The sequence below is a fragment of the Marmota marmota genome, unplaced genomic scaffold (genome assembly GCF_001458135.2).
Source record: "Marmota marmota marmota unplaced genomic scaffold, marMar, whole genome shotgun sequence".
NCBI lineage: Eukaryota > Metazoa > Chordata > Mammalia > Rodentia > Sciuridae > Marmota > Marmota marmota.
The window spans coordinates 3,938,027-3,953,576 of record NW_026000136.1 but is presented as its reverse complement, the minus strand read 5'-3'; the positions used below and the strand labels follow the sequence as shown (position 1 = coordinate 3,953,576).

General features: G+C 48.9%; 1 protein-coding gene across 4 annotated transcripts in view; it reads right to left on the bottom strand.

Annotated features, from left to right (window-relative positions):
- The window catches only part of Sdk1 (sidekick cell adhesion molecule 1), a 521,957-nt gene that overhangs the window by 33,485 nt on the left and 472,922 nt on the right, over positions 1–15,550 (bottom strand). For all 4 annotated transcript variants that reach the window (XM_048785279.1, XM_048785280.1, XM_048785281.1 and 1 more), the window contains 3 exons: positions 13,851–13,988; positions 5,026–5,187; positions 4,110–4,235 (listed from right to left, as the gene is read on the bottom strand). In XM_048785279.1, the coding sequence (XP_048641236.1) occupies positions 4,110–4,235; positions 5,026–5,187; positions 13,851–13,988 (426 nt within the window). The remainder of the gene's footprint in view (positions 1–4,109; positions 4,236–5,025; positions 5,188–13,850; positions 13,989–15,550) is intronic.

The following is a 15,550-nucleotide window of genomic DNA, read 5'->3' as shown; positions in this document are numbered from 1 at the left end:
CAATTAATTCTCCTGCACTCTGCTTTCCCCAGGCCTGGAAGCTGCATCTAGCCTGCAGGCATCCTGCTTCCAGAATGAGGGCGGACAATGAGCACCTGCAACTTGAGGAGAAATTAAATGGCTCCCCAGGCAAGTGTGAGAACCAAGACTTCACCATTTGGGGGGAAGTGTCATGGTGGGGTCACAAGAGCAGAGATGCCGAGGCCAGGCATCTGGTGATGTGTTATATCCCCCACCACTGATCTCTGACACAGGGAAGTTCTTTTCAAAGAGACACTGGTGCTCTTGACTGAACAGCGTGAGGCCATTCACATCTCTTATTATTATAATCATTGTTTTAGATTGAACTTTCCATTCTGAGGTCCTTGGAGAGTCCCATGTTGTTGTTATAAGAAATAATACACAGGGATCCCACATATCCAGCTTCCCCAGGGGTAACATTTGGCAAAATAGCCAGGATGTCGTCATGATGCAGTTGAGGATAGAACATCTCTGGAGCCCTTGTAGGGCCAGGTGGCCACTGGGAGTCTTCTACAGCAAGGAGATAGTGCGTGGTGGGGAGGCAATCATTAGCAGGACTCTGGTTTTCTAGTGCAGGATTCTTAACCTGTCCTTGGTTCTGTGTACTCCTTTGACTCTTAAGGATATCTTTACAGAATAGCTTTAGTTGCTTAAAGTTAAAAAGGAAACCAATGACATGGGTAATGTGTCAGTTACCTAGAGGCATTGGAAGCTCCTGGTGACCTCTGTCTCCTGGCTAGTGCTGGGGGTGGACTGTGGGTATTTTCTTTGCATTGCTTGTTTAGCTATGTGACTCTTTGAAAGCTGGATTTAGATGACCTGAGACCACCGTTGTCCCAGGGCAACTCGGGAGTCTATGCTTCTTCACAAGCTCATTGATTAAGAAGGCTTAGCAGAGTCAACCAACAGCTATAATTTCAAAGTTATGGGGAGTGAAATGATTCTGTGAACAATGGGTGTCCTGTGATAGTGTCGGGGTCCTGCTGCGACTCAGGAGGTTGCTGACCTGCCACTACCTGTTGAACTATGCCTCCCCCAAACCACAAATTCAAGTCGAAGTCATGACCTCGATACCTCAGGATGGCCTTATTGGGAAACAGGATCACCACAGACATATTAGGTCAACATGAGTTTGCAGTGGGGCAAGTCCCTGACTCAACATTGACCAGAGTTCTTCTAGAAAGGGGAAGTTTGGACGGGGACACACATATGAGGAGAAGGCCCTGTGGAAAGGAAGACAAAGATGGCTGACGCATCTCTGAGCCAAGGAGCCCCCAGGATTGCCAGTGACTACCAGAAGGTAGGAGAAAAGCAGAGGACAGAGCCTTCCTCAAGACCTGAGAAGCAACCAGTCCTGCCAACACCTGATTGGACATCCTCCTTTGGAGGTGCGAGATAATATGCTCCTGTTGTCTAAGCCGCCCTGTTTGTGGTACTTTAGTACAATCCTAACAAACTAATGTACCTCCATTCATAACTGACAGAAATGCTAAATTTCAGTTAGATGTTGATTAAAATGTGTTTCCCCCACCTTTCAAGTTCATGGATCTCCTTAATTCTATCCATGAATCTTGTTCATTAGTTCATTTTCTATTTCTATATAGTACCTTATAAAGAAGAGAGCCTTCTCTGGCTCACAGTGTTGAAAATTCAAGAGCATGGCACCAGCGTCTGCTCAGTCCTGGTGAGGGACCCCTGCACCACAACATGGCAGATGACAACATGGCAGAGCACATGTGGGAGGAAAAGATCACATGGTGATACAGGAAGCCAGAGAGTACAGAAGGGCCAGGCTTGCTTTTTATAACAGTTCACTCTTGCAGAAACTAACTTACTCCGAGAGACTAACATTAACTCTTTCTGAGGGTAGCACTGCTCAGCTTCCACAGGGCCCCACACTGGGGACCAAGCTTGTAACACATGACTCTACTGACCTGAGGGTGAATGACTATATGGGACTCTATGATAGCTCAGAACGGAAGGTTCAATTTAAAATGATGATGATAATAATAAGAGACATGGGTGGCCTCACCCCATGCAGTCAAGAACACCAGTGACTTAAGAGCTTCCTGGTGCCAGAGATCAGTGATGGGGAAAGTAATCCATCACACACTCAAACCAAACACAGCAGATCCCAAGGTGGGCCAGGAGAACTCACAAGCCACCTTTGGAACACATGGTCTCCCTAGATTGGGGAGAGAAATGTTTGAAGTATGTCCCTAATTCAAGGAAACCCCTGTCCCTGGCTACCTCACAGCCTCCGCAGCCCCTGAGGCCCAGACCTTACTAGGACATTCCTCAGAGTCCTCATCAAGCTTTGAAGGTGCTCTTGCATGGTGGAGGGCTGGGTGGCTGTTCCAGGAGCCACCTGCTGACAGAGGTATGGGAGACCTGGTGGCCATGGAAGGTCCCTAGTAACTCCTGATCCTTCACCAGCTTGGGATACCTGTCTCCAGAAGAGGTTGAATGTTTTGCTCAGCACACACCATCAGGTCAGTAGGTCTAAACGTATGCATTCAGAGCCAAAGAATTTTTCATGGTGCTTTTCAGGTAGAATTTCTCTTTGGAAGTTTCTAGAAACTAGAAACTAGTTATGTCTAACTAGTAATCTTTTAAAAGCAAGCTGTTGGGGGAGGAGGAAAGAAACTTCTCTGACACAGTGATGGATATAACTTTGAGGATCTTTCCTCTTGGTCTAATAGCCTTTTAAAATATTAGACTAAAATGGCTCCTGATGCTTAGTCTGCCGGCAGAGGGCTTGACAGCTCCTTCCCGAATGCATTCCTGGAACATTACCTGTTTTCATGCTCAGATGTTCTTGATTAACTGTACAGTCATCTGAAGGTCATGGTGAAGCTGCTCAGTGTTCTCCACGTTTGGTGGTAACCTCCAGCTCCCAGCAGTAATATTCAACTCAACCCATCAGAAATTCACTCTGGATAATGTCCACCCTTCTTATTAAAGCAGAATGGAACTCTTATACACTGTTGGTGGGAATGTAAATTAGTATAACCTCCATGGAGAACAGTATGGAGGTCACTTGAAAAACTTATAATAAAACTACCATACAATTCAGCTATCCCACTCCTGGGTATATAGCCAAAGGAAATGAAGCCAGCTTATGAAAGAGACTCCTGAATGCCTGTGTTTATTGCAACACTCATCACAATAGCCAAGATATGGAATCAGCCTAGGTGCTGAATATATAAAGAAAATGGTGTGCGTATCTATACACTACGGAGCAGTATTCAGCCATAAAGAAGAAAGAAATCCTGCTACTGGCAGCAAAGGAGGTGGAAGAGGAGGACAGCATGTTAACTGAAATAAGCCAGACAGAGAAAGACGAAACAAAGAATCAAGCTAAAAATAGAACAGTGAGTACCAGGAACTGGAAGGGCGCGGCAGGTGGGTGAAGGTGGAAGAGGGGATGAGTGGTCAGTGTCCACTGTCTACCTGTGTGGCATTATCACACTGGATCCCTTTTCTATTTTAATCAATATATGCTGATTAAAAAAAAACACAAGTCAACAAGATTAAAATGAAGTAGAATGGAAGGAGGGGGGAAGAGAACTCTTTGGTTGGATAGGGCAGGAAATGGGTCTCAGACCTCATTTTTGGAAGCCTCAGAGGTGAAGCAGACGATGTGCCAGGTTCACTGTTAATAAGGATCGGCACGATTATCAGACGCGAGCACAGCTCTTTCCACAGGTTGCCAGCATTAGACCCCTGAGATGAGTCCCTGAAAACATCCCGAATCTTCCTGATGAGCTGAAATTTCTGAAGTGCCCTTCAGGCCTCACCTACCTATTTCTGAGAATGACAATTATCCTTCTCCTCAGAGTCATGGGGCTAGAGCATCATGAATCGAATGCCCAGGAGGTTAATAACACAGCTGTGGTTATGAGGACCCAAGCAGGGGGTGAGAAGTAAGCCCCTCCTCCAGCACATAGCCCCTCAGTCCCACCCTGCTGGGGACACACAGAAGAGAAAGAGGCAAGGGGTCCCTGTTACCCAGACTCCTCCAGTCTGCCTTCAGCTTGGCTGCAACCCCCTCCCTTGAGCAGCCCACTAGGCCCCACAGCCCCTACCTGAGGGCCTGGCCTCTATGACGTAGCCCGTGGTGGGTGTGTGGCCTGCAGGGCCCTCTGTCCACTGCAGAGTCAGTGCAGAGGCAGATTTGGTGACCAAGATGTCTCTAGGAGAGCCTGGGGACCCTGCAGGAAGAAAGGAATGGTTAGACTCGGGCCCTGGAGGTTCCTCCTCCCTGGGTGTGGGGAGATGTGTCTAGTTCTCCCAGGTGGCTTCTTGGCCTCATGGGAAAACTGCAGACTGTCTGAGGATGGAAGGAGGAGAGGCAGGCAGCGTGCCCGGCACTTAGCGGTGCTTCCTAAATGTTGACTCTGATGCCATACCTATCCAGTGCCTAAACCAGGTCAAAGAGTTTACTAAGCGGGACGTTACATGATCCTTCTTTAATGACATGTGAAAACTTTTAATTGTGTTTATTTCAAAAACTGAATTAATGTCAGGCATGGTGGTGCACATTGGTAATCCCAGCAACTGAGGAGTCCACGGCTGGAAGATTACAAATTTGAGGCCAGCCTCAGTAACTCAGTGAGGTTCTAAGCAACTTAGCAAGAAGGTCTCAAAATAAAAAATAAAAAGGGCTGGGGATGTGGCTCAGTGGTAGAGTTCCTCTGGGTTCAATCCCTAGTACCAATAAATAAATAAAAATTAAAAAGTTGAATTCACTTATTTTCTTTGGTTTCCCCAGAAAACAAAACATTTCTATGCTTAAGGTCTAAGAACCTGTTCACCTATACATGACAATCCACCTGCTGAAGTTTGCGATATCACCAGACTTTCATGCTGCCTCAGCATCCCCAGCTCTGCAGACCAAAACATCTCTGCTGAGATGGTAGAAAACCCCCAGCAGGACAGACCAGCAGGTGGAACTGAAATTTCAATTCACACTCAGCCTTCTGCCTGCGGAGCCCCACTTACCCTCGGCTGGCCCAGCGGTGACATTGGCTTGGAGCTCAGGTCCATAGGTAATGGTCCGTGCTTGGACGCGGAAGAAATAGGTCACTCCTTTTGTGAGGTCCCGCACCTTCAGCCAGCGCTGCCAGTTCCCCTTTACGTCCACCGTCACCACCTTACTCACCCCTAGAGGGTCCAAAGGCAAAGAAAAAAAGGGGCTGAGCTTGGAGAAGCAATGAGCCCATCAGATCTGTTGTGATAGCAGGGAAAACAGCCCCTGCGGTTAGCTAAGGAAGTATTTCTTATAATTAGGAGGAGTTTAAGTGGTGATCATGGCCAATTTTCAGCACAGATAAGTGTAATTAGAGTTTAAACTTGATAAGTGGTGCTGACGAGGGAAGGAACAAAGCCGACAGACAGCAGGAGGTGGCCGACCTCACAGAGAGTCACAGGACTACCTGTGGGCAGCATGGGTAGGGAGCTGGCACCCCATGGGCCCTGAGCTGTACAAAGTCCTGTGTCACTCATGTAGGTGGCCATAAGCCTCCTGACTTAATCACCAGGGGTAGGAGAGTATGGAAGGGATGGAGGAAGACCATCAATAAAGTTAAATGGTGGGCTTCCCCCCAAGGCTCTGCAGTCTGACTGGGTTGGCCAACCCAGGGCCTGTAGGCCTCACAGCCCAAGAGAACAGCCGTATGTCTTGGAGCAAGGATGAAGACGTGTTTATTTATCACTGCCTGTTTTGATGCTTCCATTTAGAGAACTATGACAAGAGTTCTTATTCATAAATATGTAAACAAATGAATAATGCAAAGTGTTGGTTGTATTAAGTACACGAATCCCCCATTATCCATGGGATGTGTCCAAAGACCGCCAGTATATCCTGAAACTGTGGATAGTATCAAACCCCATATACACCAGGTATTTTCCTAGTATCCTGCAGCACTGCCACTTAGTATGAGAATTAATCTGTCCCTCATGTTTTATGCCCATGCCTCCTTTGCACCATTGCTTTCGTACTTTGAGGCTATCACTAAGTAGCATAGGGTTACTTGAACACAAATACTGTAACACTGTGACAGTTGATTTGATAACCGAGACCATTAGTAGGTGACTAACAGGTGGGTAGCACATACAGTGTGGATACACTGAATTAAGGGCTGATTCACATCCTAGCCAGGGCAAGGTAGGATGGTGTGAGATTGTGCCACACTGCTCAGAATGGAACACAGTTTAAAACTTACAAATTGTTTAGTTCTCAAATTTTCCATTTATTATTTTCAAGCTGCAGTTGGCTTTGGTTAATGGAAACCATAGAAAGCAAAACTGTGGATAAGGAAGATTACTGTATAATTAGAAAATTGAGATTTAACATTTAGGGGAAGGATAAATACTGAAAATTAAATAAATTTAGCATTTTCCAGAAGGGAAAATAGGGTCCTATGGTTAAGTAAGTTTGAAAATGGTGCCCTTTTTTTTTTTTAAAAAACTAGTTAATCAAGTTCCTGACCACAGATTTCTCAGAGCTCTGGGTGGACTAATATCTACTGGGCAGTTGTTGGAGGAGGAGGTAAGGATGCTGCATTTCCATGCCTTACTGCTCAGCAGAACTGCTTCCCATGGACCACGGGGAAGAGGTGCACTTGGAGGACCATGCCTCCTGCCCTGGGTCCAGCTGCCCACCCTGGCATTCCCCAACACAGCACTCCAGGCGCTGGCCTTGGTGCAGAGGACATGTGGTAGAGTTCAACACCTCTCTGAGGTTCTGTCTGTCTTTTAGCTGGTTCACTGGTTTCATATTATGCTTTCTATAAAACATTTATTCTGCTAAATTATTTTCTTCCAAATTATTTTAGTGTATCTTCACTGTTTTTGATTGACCCTCCAGAATGGGGTTTTCTATAGAAAAATGGGGCTTCTTCTGCCCAGAGAGCCTGACCCCAGCCTTATATATGCTGCTCCAGAAAGAGGATTCAAGGACAACCACCCACAACCCTAACTGTCATCTGCAAATGAAAAGGGTCCTGTCAGATGTAGAGTTATTCTGGTAGCAATTCTTTTTTTGGTTGTTTAAAAATGCCTTCATTCTCCCTAGAGCAAAAACAAACCCATGTACAGATTTTGTAAATTCTATCCCACTAGGAGGTAGAGCCAGTTTGGCCTTCCCTCCGTCTCAAATGTGTCAGAATTTTATTTATTTAGTCAATTTTTAAGCCATGCCCTGCACTATAAAGCCTCAGGGTGCGATCCCATAAAATACTACTGTTTAAAACACTTTTAAAAACATAAAAATAGCTCTGCCGTAAAACCAGATGCCCAAGAACATCATGGCTCAGTGCTCAAATGACACAGTGTTCTAGGTGGTTCTGTGCTCTAGAGGGCGTGTGGGTGGGTGGCATGGTGCTCCTTGCAGAGACCAGGGACTGGTCAGGGATGGCCTCGGGCTGCATCTCCACACACAGGTTTGAGCCAGGTCTGCTTTCCTGAGCGGGTGGCCATCCTGGTCAGTGCCTGCCATTGTCTATAAATGACAGGTCTGAGCATCCACCAAGAAACACCAACAGATGAGATTGCTATTGGACAGCTTTTTTGTATTTTCAAAAAAGCGATCATTACCATAAATTGAACATTTTTGTTTCCAAAACAAACTTCAGGTAGATAGTTTACAATTGTGCACACATGCATGTAAACGTATCTCTGCCAATCTTCACAAGAGAATTGCCATTGTGCAGAGAGTGAATATAACTGTAGCCTCAAACAAAGCCTCCTGGTGTTCATTACATCTGCAAGCATGTCTCTGAGAAATGTTTAGCTCCTACGAGGCATTTTAAAACATTAAAAAATCATACAGAGATCAGGTTACTACTTTCCTAGTTCCCTGTTGGAAATCCAGAATCCAAGAGATAAGGGGTGAGGGTGGGGTTTCTCCAAGAGAGCCCATGGAAAGGCACACCTGTCCTGGGATCCTGGCCTCCCAGTCCCTGACCAGCTCAAGGGGGAGCTGACCAACAAGGGGAGAGACTGACCAGGGTGAGGAGACTTGGGACAGCTTGGGCACAGTAAGGCGGCGAGGACACCAGATGATATGATCTTCTGAGGTCCAGGAAGCCGCTCTGCTTTACAGCAATCATTGCCTTCTGCCCATCCGCCTCTTGACCATGACCCCAGCCCCTGGCAACCCGGTGCTTTTCAGCTGCATCACAGCATCATCTTATATCCTGCCTTTTCTAGCCCCCGTAGTCAAAATGCCCAGCGTGCCTGAGGGCTGAGAGGGGCCATGGGGACAAGGGTTTCTGGCTCCAAGGCTTTGCCAAGAGCTGGTCCTCTCTGAAATCTGCAGTCAGTCAGTAGGAGCATCCGGAGAGCTGGGGGTTTGGAGTGAGTCCTCAGTCTGTCACTTACTCCTGTGCCACTGGCCGAGGCCCTCAGTCTCAGAGGAGTGCTCAGTTTCCCTGTCTGCTCCGAGGCTGACACATCAAACTCATGGGAAGGATCCACATGGGTTCTGTCATTGAAGAGCACACTAACTTATAGGACCTTTGTGATCTATGGAGTCCTTGTCCACTGTCCCTCTTACACATGACTGTGGGTAAAACCATGCCCCAAACTAGTGGCTTAAAAACTCGCCATTGGAATTAGCTGTGCTCCTGCTGGCTGATCCGGGCGGGCACGGGTCTGTGTCTGGATCTCAAGGTCAGTTTCAGCTGGGGGCGGCTGAGACCCTGTGGTCTCACATCCTATCAGTTGAGGCAGTGAAGACACCGGAGTTCTCTCGGCAGGCCAGCGCTGGTGTGTCCGCATGGCAGCAGAGTCCCCAGGGCAGCAGAAGGACGGAGGGCTTCCCACGAGCGGACTCTCTGATCTCTGCCTGCCTCGTGATCACTGTTGTCCACTGGCCCGAGGAAGTGTAGGCAGTGCTGCCGAGGTGACAACAGGGCTGCCTGCCCATGGCCCACCTGGCCCTCAGGGCTCTTCCTGAGTGGCTGCTGCATGTGCCTCTGGACAGGGTGCACTCATGGCAGGCCAGATTCAGTCCCACTTGCCATCTTCTGTGTCCCGTGGCTGCAGGATGTGGTTCACAGGCAGGCCTGAGACTGGCTCCTCTAGGGTCCTAGAAGGAACTGCTAGCCCAGGCAGGTGAGTGACTGAGTCTTAGAAGCTCTGCTGGCACCGGGGTGGGGGTGGGGGCTTCCCCTGAAGAGCACAGGGCCACCAGGTGGTGCTGGGAGGGGTTGGTGAGCTCTGTTCCCAGAGAGCAGCCTGTCCACGGCCTGCCGGGAAAGCCAGGAGAAGTCTTCGGCTGAAGCAGGAGCAGCTGTGGGCTGGGCTGGCCTGTGGAGTGGAGGAGCCTGGGGGGGCCCTTTGACTTGGTAAGAGTCGCTGCTTAGAGGCAGAGCTGCCTGCAACAGAGCTGGGGCTGGACCCTTCCTGCCACTCTCAGGGATGGCCAGCTAGGCCCTGGGTTAGCCGTGGTAGATACACAGGAATCAAGAAGTCAGGACTGTGCCCAAGCTACAGTGGCTCCAAATCTGGGAATCCTGGTTTGTTCTTGAGCTGTCTGTGCTAAGAGTCCCACGTTTGCAACCTGTGGAGTGATGGGGAGCCACAGCACCAGAGAGCTGTCCCTCCCGGCTCCAGCTTCGGAGCACAAAGCCCTCAGGGCCAAAGCCAGGATGACAGGCCTAGGAGCCAGCCAGTCCTTGTCAACAGACAAGAGATAATTCCCGAGAAGGACGGTCTATGACTTGTGAAAAGAGGCGAGATGGTGGTAACTGAGTTATCCTACCCATTGTCACTCGGAGGAGTGACAACCCCACACATGGCATGTAGCTGAGATTGTCTGGAACGTGACATGATTGAGTGCACCCTCCCCAAGCTCCATCTCTGGCGCCGTCAAGCTCGCCTTCAGGAACACAAGCGCTTGGCATCTTCTCCCCATCACAGGCTGTCTAGAGCTGGGCTCTCGTGTCAGATCCCACCTTCCTCATCATCCTCGAAATTCAGGTTTGGGGCAAACAAACCAAGGGTTCTGGGCCCAGTTTCTTGGTCTGTGAATTGGGAATCCAGGCGGCAGCTCAGGGTAGAGTTGTCATGAAGATTTATGGATGGTGAATGGCAAGGATGTGGCGCAGTGCCCAGTTCATAGTGACTGCTCAGTAAACCAACCCACGCTGTGAGTGAGCCTGCAGGGCATTTCTACAGGGGAACATGGCAAGCCACCAATGTGCCACACACTAGGAGCGCAATCCCCCAACAGCACATTCTGGAATGCCTTCGACTTTCCCGATAAGACAAAAATTATGAAAATTAATGAGAAACTGCAACTTGGTCATACAAGGGGAATCGGCAATGTGGGGTCACCTCCCTGGGAGGTTGGGGTGGGGACAGTGTGTAGAAACCAGGACCAATCTTGGCAGCGTGGAAGTGAAGCCAGAAGAACACAGTGCGCTTCGAGTCCCCGTGCCGAGTTTCTGACTGAGGAATGATCCTGGGACCCGTCTTGCCTGGAGGGCTACGGACCACGAGCTGCGGCCCAGGTGTGCATGCCAGGGGCTTTCTAGAGACCCTGCAAGGCCACCAACACAGGACAGGAAGAATGGCGAACTTACGCTCTTTTGATAAGGAAGGACTCAATTAGAATCATGAGGTTTTGACAATCATTTCTCATTATTTTGATGATATCCTCGGAAAAGTATTTGTAACTTGGGCTCCTTGTGCATGTGAACCAATGTACACACCGTGCGTGTGTGTGTGCACCTGTGTGTGCAGAGGTGTGTCAGGGAAAGGAAACACTGCCAAGCAACATGGAAATTCTCTGCTACTTCTCCCTGCAGAGTACACAGGAATGATGGGCAGGTCCCCTCCTGGACATCTGCCACTGGGTCCTTGAAGATGGCCACACCAAGGCCACCATGTTCCCAGACGGGTGCTGCGTTGTGGAAAGAACACACTGAGCAGGGACCATGCCAAGTCCACGTCCTTCTGGGGCTCTCTTTGTACTTTCAGAACCACGTTCCTGATCGCCTCCGCTGTGTTCACATCACTGTCAGACACAGTGATGATCTCAGATACATTTTGTTTTTCTTTCTCACATTTTCACATCTCTGGGATGCAGCTTAGAATAGATGACACACAAGTATTGGGCTATAGTTTATTAGGAGTATTTTTTCTTTCTTAGCATGTAATAAAATAACTATGAATCTTACATCAATGGCATCTTATTTTCGATGAAATAAAATCTAGTGCTTAAATGTCCTCCTTCAAATCAAGTCCCTGTTTTATCTGAATGTGCTTATTTCAAAAGGAAACTTTTATCACTGCTTTAAATGGAGAGCCAATATTATTTGATATGCTGGTTATATTTTTTCTCCTAGACATTCAATAATCTATAATTTTTACAGTCTGTCTGTATATATTACCAGGGGAACCTGCCCTGGGCCACTGGGCAAAGACAGCTGGGCTTGACTCTGAGGTGAGAGAAATGTCATGGGCCCTCAGTGGACGTGTACACATCAGTCATCTAGTAGATGAGGGAGATGGCCGAGAAGATACCAGAGGCAGGTCTCGCTTTATCAGTGTAGGAACAGGAGTGACCGCCATGGAGTGAGAGCCTACCACTCACTCCCAGCTCCTGTCCTTGCCTCCAATCCAAGGGCAATCTATGTCTCCTTCAAAACACAGGACAGCCCTAACCCACCGCCACTCACCTTTCCCTCCATCATCTGTCTCCTCCAGGCTCTCGTGGGCTCTGCCACAGCCCCTGCCTGCTCTTCCACTGCGGAGCTCCTGTGGGGTCCCTGCAACCTACTCTCCCCAAAGCCGTCTGCCCACCATCTTTTGTTTCCACCTATTCATTTTTGAGCTTTGTCATTTCTTCTCCCAAGCTCCTCTGTGTTCAAACACTCCCTCCTCACTATCCAGAGGGTCTGCTTCTGATTGATCCGGGAAGTTCTGGGGTGATCAATAATCCTCTTTTCATCCTGTGGTATTTAGACTGCAGTATTTAGCCGGGGGGATCTGGGCCTTGTGTCACTCAGGTCCTCTTGCTCCATTTCCTTCTGTGTTAGTCAGTTTTCTATCACTGTGACAAAACACCTGAGATAAAACTTAAAGAGGAAAGGTTTATTTTGGTCTATGGTTGGGAGATTTCAGTCTGCAGGTGCTTGGCTCCATCGCTGTGGACTTGTAGCGAGAAAGACCATCATGGTGGGGAAGGTGGGGAGGAGCAAAGCTGCTTATCTCGTGGCAGTCAGGAAGCAGAAAAATGGGGGAGGAGGAAGGGGCAAGGGATAAAAGATAGTCCTCAAGGGCACATCCCCAAAGACTTAGTCCTTTCACCTCGACCCCACCTCTTAATTTCTACCACCCCTCCCCCAATAATCCATTCAGCTATGAATCATCAATGGATTAATCCACTGATGAGATCAGAACTCTCATGACTCAATCTCTTCCCAGAAGCCCCACCTCTGAACACTGCTGCACTAAGAACCCAACACATGAGCCTTTGGGGGAACATTCTAGATCCAAACTACAGCACATTCCCTAGGAAAATCCAGACCTTCTCAACCAGCTCTGGCCTGCCACATGTTCCCTCATTCAGCCCAGGTCACGCAGGACACTAAGCCCTGTCTCCCCCAGGGTCTGTGAGTCCTCTGTAGGAAGGTTCACCTCAGACATGTGTGCCCAGGTCCTTCTTGACATGCAACATCCTCATGTGCTCCTGGCTTCTTTACCTCACAGCATCAATTACCATCTCAGTTTTGCTTGTTGGTTTAATTATTTGCAAGTTGCCTCTGTACGCCTGGAATATAAACTTGCTGGACTTGTAGCCGTGGTGCACTTTATGCTTTGAATATGACTTTTGCTTCTCTGCCATTGCAACTTATTTTTAAAATGGACATGTTTTTTTCTCTTCCGCTCTCCCTGCTCCCTCCTAATCTCTCCCGCTCCCTGATCTCAGGGGAAACAGGATTAACTTTCTTCCCCATCCTAGGCAGATTTATCTGTCCTTGAGTACACACCCACCATAGGAACAAAGTCATCCAGACTTTGGGGATGGTGTTTGTGATCTTTTTCACCAGAAGATCTCAGAAATGACTATCTCCCAAATTAACAAGTGAATTACAACTCAAGCAGAGAACACAGGAAGGTAGCCTTTTAGTCACCTCTTTAACAGCACCCTGTTCCTGCAGATGGGCAGAATCATAGCCTTTGGGACAAGAGTGTCCTGTGTTTCTCCTTTGCTAACAAAGCACTAAACCTTTTTTCTTCCTTTTTCTCTAAACTGTGTCCTTGGTATTGGATTGGTATTGGGGACAAGGACTGAGTTTTCGGCAACAGACTCAGGAAAACAAGGATCTCAATGCAAGACAAGGGTCTCGAGTCAAGACACTTGCTTTCCTGGGCCCATGGACTCCAGCATTCAGAACAGTGTTGGAGACACTGCAGGTACTTGATGAATGTTTGTTGAGACACAAAAGAATGACAGGGAGCACCAGAGCACTACCCTGGGACCCTGGACTCTCAATGTCTCTTCTAGGATGCGCATGATATCCAAAGGGCCAACACTGCCAACGGGGTTCCAGGTGGAGCTTGGGGTGGTCTCTATGGGCCACCACAGGGACTCAGCTCTCAGGAGGAATAAGATAGAACCGTCATGGGGTTTGGAGACTAGTTAAGGGAGCATATAACATGGTTCCATAGGGAAATCATCACATTGGACTCTGAACTTGGGGCCTATCTCAGATTAGCCTTTCCTTCCCTTTCTGAGCTTCTGGAAGACTCCATGGCTGAAAGCAAGGTCAGGTGGTAGACCTGGTACCCTCCCCAGCTCCCCCTGATCTTACCTTGGACAGGTGCCAAGGGCTCATAAACGACCCGATAGCCCTGCAGGACACCATTGGCTGCCACCGGCTCTCCCCAGGACACGTTGAGCGTGGTGGAGGTTATTTCTGAGAACGCCAAGAAGCTGGGGGCCCCAGGAGCTGGAAGAACAGAGCACAAAGTGACTCTAAAATACCTTTATGGATCGCACGTATGTGTCTGAGCCTCCACAAAGAAGAGAAAATGTTATTAGGTGTTATTTTCAACTCAGTAAAAGTCTAAATGCCACAGGATGAAAAGGAGACTCATTGATCACCTCTGAACTTCCTAGGATCAATCAGCAACACAGACCCTCCCGAGAAGAGCAGAGAAAATGACAGAGTTGAAACACAAAGGAACTTGAGAGGCGAACTGACAGAGGCCTAAAAATGAATAACAGATGGAAACAGAAAATGAAATGCAGACGGTCCACTTCCCACAACTGCTAGCCCAAGGTCCTTGTCCTGCTCTTTTGGGGAGAGGGAGTTCTGCAGTGGACACGGCCTCTCCCCACCTGGCCTCTCCCTTTTCCTGGGGACCATTCAGGATACCCTCGTGCCTCCATCTGAATCCCCGGACACTGTGGTCTCAGTGGGCCCTGCTGGGCTGACAGGGGAGTTGCTGGCAGACATGGGAGGCCAGGAGTGTGGCCAGGGTGGTGGGGGTTTGCTCACATATCTCTGCCTAGGCTGCATGCAGGTGGACATGTATGGGGCTGGCCCTGCCTGACAGGCTGGGTGGGTGCTTCATCTCCTCCACCAGCACCCTGCTGCTCAGAGGGCCTCCTGGAGCAGCAGATCCCTCTTCCCTCCCATTCTGGGTCCTTCAGTCCCATGACTACCAAGTCCTGGTGTCCCAAGGTAACCCCAGCCTCTACTTTCTGCCCTACAAATCTTTTCATGTCCTTCCATCTCAGATTTCAAAACTGGCCTCCTTGGGTGCTGGATGGGGGCAGAAGGAAGCAGCTCTTGAACTTGGGCATAGTAATCTCACAGGATGTGGGCCTGGGGCCCCTGATTAGGGGTTGATCATTTGGATAGGGTGTTAATTGGCTGAACCCACAGAATGTCAGGGAGCCCAAAGCCCTGCATCTTTGTACCCCAAAGGTTCCCGAATCTCATTTTCCTGGTCTTGGACTTCCTGGGTCTCATTAAGGGTCTCTGAGAAATTTTTGGATCTTAATGTTAGTTCACTATTTCTTGGGGGTATCTTTGATTTCCACCACCAAAAGCCAAGACTCGCTAGGGAAGTGGCCTGCTAGCCATACACTGTACCCTCTGCATGGGGCGAGGCCTTAAGGACAGCCTTGTCAGCGTGGACCCTGTCTATGCACCTGTGCTGAGAGGCAGCTGCCAAGCTACTCCAGGGGTGCTCTATGGACCCAAAACCAGGGAGACCTAGACTTGGAGCCTGGCTTTGATGCACAAGAAGCTCGGCCCCAGGGGTCCACACAAAGGGGGTGGCTCCAATGAGAAGTTTCCAGAGGCAATGCCGTGTGGCCTATAGGTCAGAAATGAGGCTAGACTGAGGGCAAAGCCCTTCCTTCCCTGCCACCCTCAGGGCTCAGGAGGGAACACGCGTTGCTCCACTATTAACTGTGGCTTAGTGCCACCATGGACCAGGCGAGGCCAGCTACCAGGAACCAAGTCCTGTCTCTTCAAATTCCTACTACACAAGGTGACAC